Below are 15,861 nucleotides of genomic sequence, written 5' to 3' on the forward strand. Positions count from 1 at the left end.
TTGTAGCCTTGAGGAGTAAAGCTAAATTGCTTGTTTGGAGAGAATTTGAAGATTTTCTCTCCAAGAACATTACTTGCATCCTAATTTAGGCTGCTGAAAAGAAAGCATCCTCATCAAGGGAACATGCCGTAGCAAGATCGAAACATCGTGCAAGAAACATACTGTTCATAAATTGAAAGAGTTTTACTGAGATGGACCTCTGGTTAACTGAACAAGTGAAATTCAATAAATACAAGAATAAATATTGTCATCCGTACATCCACAAAGCCCCTTGCAACCCAAAATTAGATGTGCTGCAACACAGTTGTATAAACACACTAGATAAATGTACATTTTTTTTTAAAATTACAGATTGTTAACTCTAGGGCTAAGTATACAACTCTAGCAAAAAGATTTAGTATAGATATAGCACAGTACAGGCTCTTTGTGTTGTCTTTTTAAGCTACTCTAAGATCAGTTTAACCCTTCCTTCCTGCATTGTCCTTCATTTTTCTATCATTCATGTGCTTATTTAAGAGTTTCTTAAAATGCACCTAATGTGTCTGCCTCTACCACGACCCTTGGAGGTTAGTGAGCAGGACAATGCAAACGTACATAATATTATGCAGCACAACTTCGTTGTATTTAGATTTTAAAGTTAGAGATACAGCAAGTCAAAATTTAAATATTGTAAAGGAAATAAATCAGCAATAAATTTGGAAAATTAAATCCATGCTCATTTCAGGGTTTCAGGATGTCCATTACCCAAATTTGATTTTTACGTCATTGCAGAGTTAAGGTGATCTTTCTTGAATGGGGATAGGTGGGGTGGGAATGATGGTAAATTGACTAAAAATGGAAACTACAGTATGTATACACTAATAGTAAACAAATTATTTCAGAAAATACAGCAAAATTTCAGCTGCATTGAAAATTGTTTTCATAAGTACCTACCAATCGAAGATTTATCAAGGACTTGTTTTTGGTCGAAGACATAATGAACTTCGTCCCATAGATCAACAATGGTAGCAAATTCTTGCACTTGTGCAGATTCACTGGCTCCTAATCTAGTTGCAAATCTCCAGTGCAAGTTTGAATCCAGTAAGAAAAAGTTTAGAGTTTTATTAGTATTACAACTCAGTCCTGCAATGTGAGTACGATGCAAATCAAAAAGACCAGTTGTTCTATCCTCAATGTGAGGAAAATTATGTGAAATCATCCCCTGGCTGTGCTCTGCACTGGTAAACAGTTCTGAAGAGACAAGGGCATCAAAATGTTCAGATGTAATTGGACTGTTGAATGTCCTGCAGCAAGCAGTGTAATAACTGAATGGGCTGTAATAGCTCAAGAAATTGCTGCATTCTACAATCCTCGATTGCAATTGGAAAAATGTCTGCTCTCTGAGGTAGAATGAATCCAGAGCTGCTTCCATCTCTATGAAATTGCATTCTGAAATGCGGACCACACCTGGCTGAATTCCAAGAGTCTGATTAATACAGAGCTCACATACGTTGTGGGTCTGAGCTACAGAATGCCAATGGGAAGGCACTACTGTGTTACAACAACGTTTTCTAGTCCAGAAGAAAGACTCCGTCGAATGAACTTCCTGATCTGCCTGTTCAGTCTTTTCCAAATATTGCAGTATACGTTGAATGGTCTTGCTGGCATTACAGTTGCGATACTGAAGAATAACTTCTGTTATCTGAGAAATAAAATCAGATAAAATTCAATGTAATAACCAGGAAAGTGATGTCACTAAATGTTACCTATTAAAACATAGCACTGCAAAGGCACCACTCAATTCCATACCACCTAACCTTTTCAGTTACCAAGAGATACTGCAGGTGCTGGAAATCTTGAGCAACACCCACAAAACGCTGGCGTGACACAGCAACTCAGGCAGCAATATGGAGGGGTATGAACAGTCAACGTTTTGGGCCAAGATCCATTATCAGGACTGGAAGGAAAGGAGGCTACAGCCAGAACTTCAGCTGTTTATCACCTTCCACAGATTCTGTCTGACTTACTGAATTACCCCAGAATTTTCTTGTGTCTATTAAGTCATCAATTCCATATATCAAACATAGTTTGAGCCTTTCTGTAGGAATAAGTGATTTGATCACCTTCTGAAAGCCAGATAATATAGAACAGAGCTGGCACATATTTAAAAACAAATTTTTGAACAGGCAAACATTTGCACAACATCCCAGCCTCTGTTTCCTTGATTAAGTTTTTTTTACTTCAGCCAGAAGAAATACTTATTCATAATTTATACAGATTGTGGTGCTACAGATTAGCATGCTTGCAATTTCAGATGAATAATTTAAGCTATTTCCCAAAGGTTTAGCAAAAAGTGCAGGATCTGAAATAGCAAATATCCCAACAATCAACAGTCTTATTGGCTGTTCTCGAGTAAAACGCAGTAGAAATATTTCTCACAGGTTCTGTATCTCTGTCATTTTAAATACTCAATAGGTAGCATTCAGATGAAGAGATATCTGCTTTATGAAAATGTATGGTTTTCGGGAAAATCATATGGGAACCAAATCTGATGTCTCTACCTACTGGAAACCGCAGGCCCAAGTCAATAAATTGTTATGGTCTATACACAATGAGTGTTGTGAATTGTGCCTATTTATCAACAGGAACCACATGGATGCAGTCATGGAGGTCTACAGCAACCAAGGAAGTAAAGTCAGTATAAAATCCACAGAACTAGGTGTCACACTGGCACAAGTAGTACAGCTACTGCCTCGTCCTCCAGCAACCTAGATTAAATTCTGACCTCTGCTCTGCTGTCTGTGTGGAGGCAAATGGGACCAGCTCAGATAGGCACCTTGAGCCGAAGAGCTTGTGTCCATGCAACTGTATTGTGCGGAAACTAAATTATCCCCAGGAGATGAGAAGAATACAGGTCGGACAACACACCTGATCAGGTGCTGAGGGACAGAGGCCTCAATGGACATTTTTAATATTTCTCTAAAATAGTCCACTATACCTGCAGGCCTTCAAGCCAATCACCATCATTTTGGTGCCAAAAGTGCATAGGACTTGGCCTAAATGATTACTGCCCAGTGGTAATGACTTCAACAATCATGAAGTGCTTTGATCTGCTGGTAAAGGGTTGTATAAAATCCCACCTTCCAGCTACATTGGACCTTTTTCAGTTAGCCTACCACTCAAAACGTTCCTCTGATGATGCCATAGCTTCGGCCCTCCACCCTGTCCTGTCCCACCTAGAAAACGATGCTTCCTGTGGCAGGGTGATGTTTATCGACTTCAGCTCGGCGTTTAGCACAGTCATCCCTCAGAGGCTAATGGGTAAACTGTCCTCGTTGGACTCAACACCACGCTGTAAATCGATCCTGGACTTCTTGATGGAAAGAGCCCAGTCAGTCTGAGTTGGCAGCAACATCTCAAGCTCCATCATACTGAGCACTGGTGCCCCCTCCTCCAAGGGTTGTGTGCTCAGTCTACTGCTGACTCAAGATGGCAAGATTCAGCTGAAACTACATCATTACGTTTGCTAATGATACTACGAGGGGTGATTGATAAGTTTGTGGCCTAATATAGGAGGCGTCAATTTTAGAAAACCTAGCACATTTACTTTTCAACATAGTCCCCTCCTACATTTACACACTTAGTCCAGCGGTCATGGAGCATACGGATCTTGGACCTCCAGAAAGTGTCCACAGCAGGGGTGATTGATAGGCTCGTGCCTTCAGGTAGAAGGAGATGAGCTATACCGCTCTCGTTACATGCACGTGCAGATCAACCCTGAGTGATTATGCAGAAAGTTTGAGGTTACCCTTGATGAGTTATTAACTTCAAGCTTTCTGCATAATCACTGAAAGAGTTGAACTGCATGTGCATGTAATGAGAGCTGTATAACTCATCTACTTCTACCTTGGGCCACGAACTTATCAATCACCCCTCGTACATTAGCAACAATGATGAGTTGACAAACAGAGAGGAGGTAAAGGCTTGTCAAAAGACGTGAGAACAACCTCAGTCTCAGCATGGACAACACAAAAGAGATGACTGTGAGCTTCAGGAAGGCACAAGTCGATCACTGTCCACTGTTTGTCTATGGCCCTGCCATAGACAGCACGAAGAGCACAAAGTTCCTTGGTGTGCACATAATGAACATTCTAACCTGGACCTACAATACCTCTTCATTAGAAGGCACAGTAGCATCTACACTTTGAAGAAACTGAGGCATGCAGGACTCCCCACCCCATTCTAACAACTTTCGTGAGGAGCAAGATCGAGTGTCCTGTCTGGCTGCATCGTTGTGTGGTACAGAAGCTGCAAGGCATCAGACTACAAGATCCTATAGAAGACAGTACAAAAAAAAAGCCAAGGGGATCAATGAGATCTCGTCCATCCCCCATTTGTGACATTTACAGGAGCGTTGCAGACAAAGCATGTTAAGGACCTTTACCACCCATCCCACAATCTATTTGACCCACTATGGTCAGGAAGGAGGCACAGGAGCATGAGGACTAGGACTGCCAGACTGGGTAACAGCTTCTTCCCTCAGGCTGTTACACTATTGAATAACCTATCACTATCAAGGTCTTGTCACTAGAACAGCAAGCTGTCTGCTGTACTGTGCTTTACGACATGTATTTTGAATTATACTTTGTTACCTGAATTTTAGTACAATATTTTGGTTTATGTGTTGTTTAGCTGCACTGTGGTCTGGAGGAACACTGTTTCATTTGGTTGTACAAATGCATAGTCATTTGACAACAAACTTGAACTTAAATGGAAAATTAATGAGGTAAGGCATTGCTCTGAAAGCCATACAGATGTAATGAATCAAAACAGCCTATAACAGCATATGGAAAAATGATTGGGCTGGAGGTTGGTGGTGAAGTATATAATTTTGAAGCTACTGTTCTATTATTCAATAAGGGATACTCCTGCAAGCTATAAATTGGCAAGTCCCACAATGTTACTGAAGAGAATTCTTAGGGATATGGTTTATGAGCATTTGGAAAACCATGGCCTAATTAGGGAGGCCATGACTTTGTGTGGGGCAAGTTGTGCTTTACTAATTTGGATTGAGTTTTTTGGTTAAGATGACATGAGGGTGATTGATGAAGGTAGAGCTGCTGCTGACGTCTGCCTGGATTTTCTAAGGCATTTGACAAGGTCCCTCATGGATGCTCATCAAGAAGATGTAGATGTGTGGGATTCACGGTGAACCTGGATTGAGAACTGGCTTGCCCATAGAACACAGAGGGTAGTGGTCGAAAGAACTTATTCTAGCTGGAGGTCTGTGATTAGTGGTGCTCTGCAGAAAGCTTACTGGGACCCCTGCTGCTTGTGATGTATATAAATGACATGGATGAAAATGTACATAGGTGGGCTAGTAAGTTTGCAGACGATACAAAGATTGGTAGTGTTGTGGGTAGCATAGAAGACAGGCAAAGAATACAGTGAATGAAATATAAATCATCTGCAGATATATACAGAGAAATGGCAGATGGAAGCTAACCGGGCCAAATGTGAGTTGTGCCCCTTTGTAGGTCAAATGTAAAGAGACAGCAGACTGTTAAGGGCAAGACCCGTAACAGGGCTGATGAGGAGAGGGATCTTGGGGTCTAAGTTCATAGCTCCCTGAAAGTGCTTACACAGGTTGATAGGGTGGTTAAGACAGCATATGACATGCTTGCCTTTATTAGTTGAAGCACTGAGTTCGTCAGGAAGTAATGCTACAGTTTTATAAAACTTTAGCTGGGCCACATCTAGAGTACTGTATACAGTCCTGGTTGTCCCATGATAGGAGGACATTGGGGCTTTGGAGAGAGTGCAGAAAAGGTTTACCTGCCTGGATTAGAGGTCATGTGCTATAACGAGAAGTTGGATGAACTTGGGTTGTTTTCTCTGGAGCGCCAGATGCTGAGAGGAGATCTGATAGAGATTTAAAAGATTATGAGAAGCATAGATAGAGCAGACAATATCCTTTTCCCAGGGTTGCAATGTCAAATATCATGCATTTAAGGTGAGAAGGGGTAATTTCAAAGGGGATGTACGGGGCAAGATCCCCCCCCCCCGACCCCGCAGAAAATGGTGGGTGCCTGGAATGCACTACCTGGGCTGGTGCTAGAGGCAGAAACATTAGAGACTTTTAAAAGACATTTAGATAGGCACATTAAAGTGAGGAGCAAAGGAAGGATATGTGTATTTTCTATACTGAAGAGATTAGTTAGCCATTTAATTGATTCGGCACAGCATTGTGGGCCAAAGGGTCTGTTCCTGTGCTGTACTGTTCTATGTTCTACTGTATAAACCTTAACTGTTAGTTATTTAACTATTTTCAGCTGTTTACGTTTACTTTTTTTAAAAAAAGCAGAGAAATAACTATGACTTTATCTTCAAGAACTGTACCATGTGACCTAATATTTAATACACTTATACCAGATCTTGCTGCTAGTTGACCGTTTTCTATTAAAAATACTTAATTGATTCTCGTTGTTACTTACTGTGTTGAATGGCATCAAAACAGAGGCTACAGGCACTACAGTAAGTCTTTAAAATAAGGGTGCTAATAGAGAACACAATATTCTTTAACTGCAGACTGATGTTTAAACTCTAGCCAGGATAAATAATGTTTAAAAGTCTTTCTATTGGCTGCAGTGATCCTACATTAAATGTGTTTGGATACTTTTCAATAGATTTATATCACTGCATTCAAACACACAAACCTAGTCTTAATTTATTAACCTTACTCCCTTTACAAAATGAGGAAGTATTACACTAATGACTGAAACATTCCCCCCCCCCGCCCCCAAACCTCAAAGTCAAGACAAATGTACAGAGAATGTACATGCATTTGGTTGTGCAAAACTGAATACAGAACAATACCGCACAGTACAGGCCTTTCGGCCCATGATGTCAAGCTAAACTTTTAACCTACTCCAGCTAGTCAATACTGAAGATCAGAGGCCAAAGGTCAATTTGAAATTGAAGCACTTGAGACTAAGGGCCTGTTGGAGGACTGTCAGTGTGTGTGGTTGGAAGGGAGGAAAGTGGCTCGTTTTGTTGCTGTTTTGTTGCTTGTTGTGTTCTATGTTGTTTTGTCAAACACTGTGGGTAGCCCATGTTGGAATGTGCCAGAATGTGTGGCTAAAACTTGCAATAAAAGTAATAATATAAGCAACCAGAAAAATCTATTGCTCAACACTCACTTTGAAGAGTATATACGGAGTTTATGAAATTTGCTTGTACTAGCATTAAAGAATTTTGGTATCTCTTGTGAGGAAATGGTTTACCTCTCATGCTGTGGGTTACATAAATGATAATTTGTATTAAAAATCAAGAAGCAAGATAAATCCTTAGCAGTATTAAGGATTGAGAAAAGATCTTTATACCTTGCAACATAGCTGCTTCAAATATTTGGAAATGCTTTAAATTAAAAACTGAGCAAACCTCATAGCAAGTCACATGAAGAACTAACCTGCTAAAGAGACCGCTCTTACAAAGATATTTTTTTAAAAAAGCACGCAGATACAAATGACATGGAGAAGCAACTTTTGTTTTTGCAGATTATGCAGATTAAGTTTTAACCGAATCATTTCCTACTGCTATTTTTTTCCAAAAGCCTGTTCAGCAAAATCCTTCATGTTAGAACATCTTGTATACAGAGCAGATCTGAGAATAAAGAAAGCATCCTGTGATTCCTACATATACGTATTCACATGAATTAACTTCTCACCTCCTCCATCAGTGGCTGTTTTTCAGCTAATGGGCTGAAGGGGAAAAACAATAGCAAAGCCGGCCCTTTCTTAAGCTCATTATTCAGGAGCAGACTCTTGCTTCCATGTGGTCGCAACCAGTGTATAAAGGTCTCTCTATTCTCATAAGCCCAGCTGTAGACATTCACTGCAGTGAAGTTTAGGATCTCATGAGGAAAGACCTGAATTAGAAAAACAGACATTTCAAGATGATACAGGTCTTAACTAACAGAAGCAGATAAATACAAATAAATAAAATTTAGTCTAAAAAAAATTGTCTCATCTGTTTTCTCTCATCCTTTAGGTCTTCCAGATCACTATCAAATCCTGATCTGACTTAGTCTCATGTTTCCAAAGTCAGCTCAAAGCAGGATTAGTACACAAGACCATCGATAAGGAACCAATCATCCAACAATCATTTTTGACCCTCGTGAATAGTTCCATCTTCCAGTATGCCACATCTATTCAGTGTCATTTTATGCTATGAGCATAGACACATTAGGAAATATTTTCCACCTACCTTTAAACATACTATATGACTCAACAGTATTTTAGCTTCCATTTTCCTTAATTGCTTTATCCTCAATTCATCGAACTATTCCTAAATGTTCACAAGAACCAATCTTCAATTACTAGCACTGATGTTGCACTATTATTGAAACCTTTCACAACACAAAAACCTGTATTTATAAACAGACTGGAGAGCTTGCCCACTGAGGCTATAGGAGTGGAACTGAAGAATAAGAAAGGATGACCACATTAATGGAATTACATTACAGACCACCAACAGCCTGCTGGAATTAAAGGAACAAATTTGTAGAGAGATTGCAGACTGTTGCAAGAAACAAATCTGAGATAGCAGGTGATTTTAATTTTCCACACATTGACTGGGACTCCCATACTGTAAAAGGCTGGGTGAGATGGAGGTTGTCAAATGTATTCAGAAAAGTTTCCTTAATCAGTACATAGAAGTCCCAACTAGAGAGAGTGTGATATTAGATCTCCTGTTAGGGAATGAGACAGGGCAAGTGACAGAGGTTTGTGTAGAGGAGCACTTTGCATCCAGTGATCATAGTGCCATTAGTTTCAAGTTAATTATGGAGAAGGATCGGTCTGGCCCCTGGGTTGAGATTCTATATTGAAGAAAGGGCAATTTTGATGGCACCATAAAGGATCTGGCAAGTGTGAATTGGGACAGGTTGTTCTCTGGCAAAGGTGTATTTAATAAGTGGGAGGACCTCAAAAGTGATATTTTGAGAGTACAGAGTTTATATGTTCCTGTCAGAGTAAAAGGATAAAAGGCTTAAGGAACCTTGGTTTTTGAGAGATGCTGAGACTATGCACAGCAGGTATAGGTAGGAATAAGCAAATTAGGTACTTCAGCAGTATAAGAAATACAAGAGAACACTTGAGGAGGAAATCAGGAGAGCTAAAAGAAAGCATGAGGTTGCTCTAGCAGACAAAAAGAAGGAGAATCCTAACAGTTTTTACAGATATATTAAGAGCAAAAGAATAACAAGGGACAAAATTGGTCCTGTAGAAGTACAGCATGATCATCTACACAGGGAATCAAAAGAGATGGGGGAAGATCTTAAATTGATTTTTTGCAGCAGTATTTAGTGGGGAGATGGACACAGAATCTACAGATGTGAGGCAAAGCTGCACTGAGGTTATGGAGCACACACAGATTACAGAGGTGGTGGTGTTTGCCGTCAAAGCAAAATAGGGCGTACAAGTCTCCAAGCTTGACAAGGTGTTCCCTCAGACCCCATAGGAGGCCAGTGCAGAAATTACAGTGGCTCAAGCAGAAATATTTAAAATTTCCTTAGCCACTGGTGAGGTGTCTATGATTGGAGATTATATAATGTTGTTCAAGAAAGGCTCTAAGAATAAGCTAGGAAATTATAGGTTGAGGAGCCTGCAATTAGTAGTGGGAAAGTTACTGGAAGGTATTCTAAGGGACCGGAAATAGAATTATTTGGATAGACAGAGATTGATTAGAGACAGTAAACATGGCTTTGTGTGCGGTAGTTTGTGTCTAACCAACCTTAAGAGTTTCTCCAAGAACATTACCAGGAAAGTTGATGAAGGCAAGGCAGTGGATGTAGTCTACATTGACATTAGCAAGGCCTTTGACAAGATTCCACATGGCAGGCTGGTCAAGATGGTTCAGTCACTTGGCATCCAAGATGAGGTAAAAAATTGGATTTGACATTGATCTCACAGGAAAAGCCAGTTGGTTGCCTCTCTGATTGGAGACTGTGACTCGTGGAATGTCGCAGGGATCGGTGCTGGGTCCATTGTTGTTTGTCATCTATATCAATGATTTGGGTGATAGTGTGGTAAACTGGATCAGCGAATTTGCAGATGACACCAAAATGGGGGTGTAAGAGGACAGCAAGGAAGGCTATTAAAGTTTGTGGCTGAATCTGAATCAACTGAAAAAAAAAAATAGGCTGAAAAATAGCAGATGGAATTTAATGCAGATAGGTATGAGCTGTTGCACTTGAGGGGGAAAAACCAGGCCAGGACTTGCATGGTGAGCAGTAGGGCACTGAGAAGTGAAATACAGCAGAGGTCCCCAACCTTTTTTGCACCGCGGACCAGTTTAATATTGACAATATTCTTGCGGATCAGCCGACCGGGGTGTTCAAGTAGAGGTAAGTTCACCTCAGCATGTCTTTTACAGTGAGGGTTGCCAACTTTCTCACTCCTAAATAAGGGACAAAAATAGCAGTCAAATACGGGACACGTGTTTACCCCGAGAAAGACTACCACGACCATGAAGCCTTGCGCGGGCACCTGTGTGTGCATGCGTGTACGAGCCGATTTTTTTCTACAAATCGGTTTTGGTTTAATCTTCCCGACTCTGTTAAGTGAAACTACACTGTACATACATTATTTTCTACTTTATATAGGCTGTGTATTTATCATACCATTCCTGCTTTTACTATATGTTAGTGTTATTTTAGGTTTTATGTGTTATTTGGTAGGTTACTTTTTGGGTCTGGGAACGCTCAAAACCTTTTCCCATATAAATTAATGGTAATTGCTTCTTCGCTTTACACCATTTCAGCTTACGAACGGTTTCACAGAAACGCTCCACCTTAGCGGGGAAAATATGGGACAAGGGCGATCCCGTACGGGACAAACCAATTTAGCCCAATATACAGGATGTCCCGGCAAATACGGGACAGTTGGCAACCCTATGTTCAAGTTCAACAGTGCGTGACAGGGAATGAGGAAAGGTGCAGCTGACTCATATCTTTTCCTCGCGGCCCGGTAGCACATGCTTTGCGGCCCGGTGGTTGGGGACCACTGCAATATAGAATGGGGGATCTGGGAATTCAGGTCCACAATTCCTTGTGAGTTGCATCACAGGTTGGTAGGGTCGTAAAGAAAGCATTTAGCACATTGTCCTTCATAAATCAAAGTACTGAATACAGGAGTTGGGATGTTATTTTGAAGTTGTACAAGATGTTGGTGAGGCCCAATTTGAAGTATTTCATGCAGTTTGGTCACCTACATACAAGAAAGAAATCAATAAGGCTTACAAGGATGTTGTCAGGACTGGAGGATCCGAGTTACAAGGAAAGATTGAACAGGTTAGGACTTTATTCCCTAGCGCGTAGAAGATTGAGAGGAGATTTGATAGAGGAATACAAAATGATGAAGGGTATACACAGGGTAAATGCAGCAGGCTTTTTCCACTGAGGTTCAGTGAGACTAAAACTAGTGGTCACAGATTAGGAATGACAGTTGAAACAGTTAATCTCTTCATTCAGAGGGTGGAAAAAGCGTGGAATGAGCTGCCAGCCAAAGTGGTGGATACAGATTCATTTTCAACATTTAAGAGAAATTTTGGACAGGTACATGGATGGGAGGGGTATGGAGGGTATGGTTCAGGTGCACGTAGACGTCACTGGGCAGTTTAATAGTTCAGCACAGACTATTTGGGCCAAAGGTCCTGTTTCTGTGTTGTAGTGTTCTATGACTCTGACTCTAAAGTTAAAAGCCATACGTTATGCAGTAATTAGAGGAACTAATTGGACACTGACTGATAAATAACTTACTAGGGAAGCGTTGAAATGTCTATGCATATAAATTGTTCCAGGATCAGTTACAGATATTTCTTTAGCCACCTGCTTGCTTGTAATCACACCAAAACGAATTGTTCCTTGATGATCTGAAACCAAGAGACGTTTCACTTTCAGCAGATCTCAACCAAACCATTGCAGGATCAAAACACTTCATGAAATAAGAATGTACCCTCAGTTTTCATTACTTTGATTTTATGGAATATCAGCAATCCCCATAAAGTACATTTACCATTTTAGTGTCAATATCAGAATTTGGAGAAAAGCATCCTGTGTCATTCGAATGAATTGTTGAGCAGTTAATAGATTTTTTATTAAATACTGTGCAGAGATTTAAAACCCAAGGAAAATCAGAAGTCATCTTTCTTTGAAATGGTATCTCCAACAGCAGTACAACAAAATTTACTAATGTCCACAAAAAATGCCACCAAAATCTGAAATCAGTGTTTTCAAGTTCATGGTAAATTTATTCCCAGAATCTTGATACAACTTGTGCTAATGTTACTAGGAAATCTGCTACATATTCTTAAAGTTATTATTAGATTAACTCTCTAGGATTGTTGCAAGCCAAAAGGGAAAAAAAAACTGATTTCTACAAAATACTGGATGAGGAAATGGATATGATTTACAGTTTTCAAAATTTAAAAACTTTTATTTGAACATGCACAATAAATCCAAAAAAAGATATGGATAGATATGATAAAAAGTAAAATGATGGGGAGAAGAAAAAGGATAGGCAAATTCAAGGCAAGAGAGTCAAATAGTTTCCTGTACCTTACATTCTAATTGTATTATAACTAATTAAAACTCATTCATCAGATATTAAACAAAGTTATGTTAAACAGTATGTGCCAAAGGTATAGTTATTTTGTTTTGAATAGGTTAAAGTTGTACCTCTTTTTAGTGCATGCAATGCAGAGATGTAGAACGTCAAAAAACCAGGAGGCTGTGGTGAGGTGTTGAACTCAAAATATCCAAGTACACCTGGCTGTGTTGGAGAAAGGAAAAATGAAGACAATTCTAAACTTTGAGAAGGTTCATCAGCATTGTCTATTACTATTGCAAAACGAGAAACAGTAAGCACCAAGTTACTTATATTTCCCCAAAAAATAACTGATGTAATTTAATGCAATAAAGTCAAACAATCTTTCCAGCATGTCAGATAGCACGTTGCTGTTATATACAAGATGTTAACATTTCGCACACAACACTTGTATGACCCTTTTCACAAAGCAATAATTGAAATGAAACTAGTAACGAAAATGCTAGGAATTCCATATTGTGTTTAGATATACTAAATTACAAATGTTATGAAACAAGCTATAGGTGATAGTTACAAGCCGCTGTATTTAAATATAGTAACAACAATAACAACTTGGATTTATGAAGCATATTTAATGTGGTTAGGAAAAAGGCATCATAAATAGAACCAATTTCAAAAGTGTTAATTTTCCAGCAATTTATATGCAATTAACAGTCTGGCAATAAATACAATGCCAATTGCACTGAACTATATTAAAAGGGAATTCATTTCATCATCTCACTCCTTTATTAACCTCATGGTACTGAAAGAAAAACACTGACTGTATTTCATCCAAACAATTGCCCTTGCTAAATAGATAATGTATAAACTGAAAAAACGGGGTGTAAAATTCTTAAAGAACAAAGGCCTCAATAATTTTAAAAAAACACAGCATTCAAACATCATATGGTATAGGGGGGAAATGTATTTGCATATTTTTTTCATTCCACTAAAGAATTCAACCCCCATGCTGTTATAAAAAAAAGCTATATTTTTACTGTTATGTTTAGCTGGGACCAAATGGTTGCACCTTTGGAAGCACCAACATAGAGGGATCTCGGGGTGTAAGCTCACAGCTCCCTAAAAGTAGTAACACAAGTGGATACGGTGATAAAACTGATAGAACAGCATAAAATGATGAGTGGCATATATAGTGTAAATAGTTTTGCCACCCCCACCCCACCAGGTGAAGCTGTCAAGTACTGGAGAACTTATTTTGAAGGTGGGGAAAGAAAAGAGTGCAAAGGAGATAGGAGAGGCAAGAGCATTTTAGGTATCTGGATTAGGCTGTCAAGGCAGGTGATAGAAACAGATACGTTAACAGTCTTTAAATGGCATTTGGACAGACACATGACCACATTGAGGGATAGTTATCACATATGGGCAGATGGTACTGGTCAGATTGTCATAATGATTAGTGCAGGAATGGTTGGTCTTTGAGTCTGTCCCTGTACTGTTGTTTCCTAAATGCTATGATTCAAAGTCATCCTATAACTTAAAACCCATCTTCCTTTGATGCAACAGCTGTCTGCTCTATTTTTTGTACATCTCAAAATCCACCTAGATCTCATCAGCAACCACTCAGTTCAGTTCAAGTTTAATTGTCATTCAACCATGACGACCATGAATGCAGCCAAACAAAGCAGCATTACTTGAGGGCCAAGGCATAAAACACTGTACCAACAGTCATACACAGCACAAAGTACAGATAAGGCCACAAGCACATACAAGATATCAGTAAAATACAGTCACACAAAAATACATAGTCCAAGACCATGAGTCCCATGAATGTTGCTGCCGTCTGCAGTTTGAACACTTTGAACACGATACAGCTTGTCTACTCTTGAATAAACACTGGGGGGGTGGGGGGGGGGGGGGGAGAGTGTTCAGCAAGAACTCCAGCCTGGATGCTGCACAGCCTCTGATGTCTCTCTCTCTCTGGGTGGCTGTGAACGGGCGACACCGCAGCTTGAGATCTAAGCCTTGCTATGACCGAGGCCACACAGCTGCCCACCAATAAATAGCAGTCAATCAGACGTGCAAAATTCCACATTAACAATGTTCAACAGGGTGTTGCAATCACAAGAAAATTGACACATACTATACAATGCCTTTGCGCACTGACTCCCCCGACACCTCTCTAGCGCAGGCAGCAACATGATCTGCACCAAGTCGTCCAGCTCCTTCAGTTTCTTTGCCAACAAGTAACTCACTGATAAGGTATCCTCTTTTGAGTCAGTATGGGTGGAAGTCGGGAACAGGAAGGGAGCAGTTACTCTATTGGGGGTATTCTATAGGCCCCCTGGTAGCAGCAGAGATACAGAGGAGCAGATTGGGAGGAAGATTTTGGAAAGGTGCAAAAATAACAGGGTTGTTATCATGGGTGACTTCAACTTCCCTATTATTGATTGGCACCTGATTAGTTCCAAGGGTTTAGATGGGGCAGAATTTGTTAAGTGTGTCCAGGACGGATTCCTGTCACAGTATGTGGACAGGCCGACCAGGGGGAATGCCATACTAGATCTAGTCCTAGGTGATGAACCGGGTCAGGTCACAGATCTCTCAGTGGGTAAGTATCTGGGGGACAGTGACCACCACTCCCTGGCCTTTAGCATTATCATGGTAAAGGACAGAATCAGCGAGGACAGGAAAAATTTTAATTGGGGAAGGGCAAATTATGAGGCTATAAGGCTAGAACTTGCGGGTGAGAATTGGGATGATGTTTTTGCAGGGAAATGTACTATGGACATGTGGTCGATGTTTAGAGATCTCTTGCAGGATGTTAGGGATAAATTTGTCCCAGTGAGGAAGATAAAGAATGGTAGGGTGAAGGAACCATGGGTGACAAGTGAGGTGGAAAATCTAGTCAGGTGGAAGGCGGCAGCATACATGAGGGTTAGGAAGCAAGGATCAGATGGGTCTATTGAGGAATATAGGGAAGCAAGAAAGGAGCTTAAGAAGGGGCTGAGAAGAGCAAGAAGGGGGCATGAGAAGGCCTTGGCGAGTAGGGTAAAGGAAAACCCCAAGGCATTCTTCAATTATGTGAAGAAAAAAAGGATGACAGGAGTGAAGGTAGGACCGATTAGAGATAAAGGTGGGAAGATGTGCCCGGAGGTTGTGGAAGTGAGCGAGGTCCTCAATGAATACTTCTCTTCGGTATTCACCAATGAGAGGGAACTTGATGATGGTGAGGACAATATGAGTGAGGTTGATGTTCTGGAGCATGTTGATATTAAGG

General features: G+C 40.3%; 1 protein-coding gene across 1 annotated transcript in view; it reads right to left on the bottom strand.

Annotated features, from left to right (window-relative positions):
- txndc11 (thioredoxin domain containing 11) overlaps nt 1-15,861 on the bottom strand; it is an 85,930-nt gene that overhangs the window by 29,618 nt on the left and 40,451 nt on the right. Inside the window, exons 5-8 of the mRNA XM_072268965.1 lie at nt 12,716-12,809; nt 11,798-11,910; nt 7,706-7,906; nt 934-1,681 (exon numbers count right to left, since the gene is read on the bottom strand). Coding sequence (XP_072125066.1) covers nt 934-1,681; nt 7,706-7,906; nt 11,798-11,910; nt 12,716-12,809 — 1,156 coding nt within the window. The remainder of the gene's footprint in view (nt 1-933; nt 1,682-7,705; nt 7,907-11,797; nt 11,911-12,715; nt 12,810-15,861) is intronic.

Source organism: Mobula birostris, chromosome 9, assembly GCF_030028105.1.
Source record: "Mobula birostris isolate sMobBir1 chromosome 9, sMobBir1.hap1, whole genome shotgun sequence".
Lineage (NCBI taxonomy): Eukaryota > Metazoa > Chordata > Chondrichthyes > Myliobatiformes > Myliobatidae > Mobula > Mobula birostris.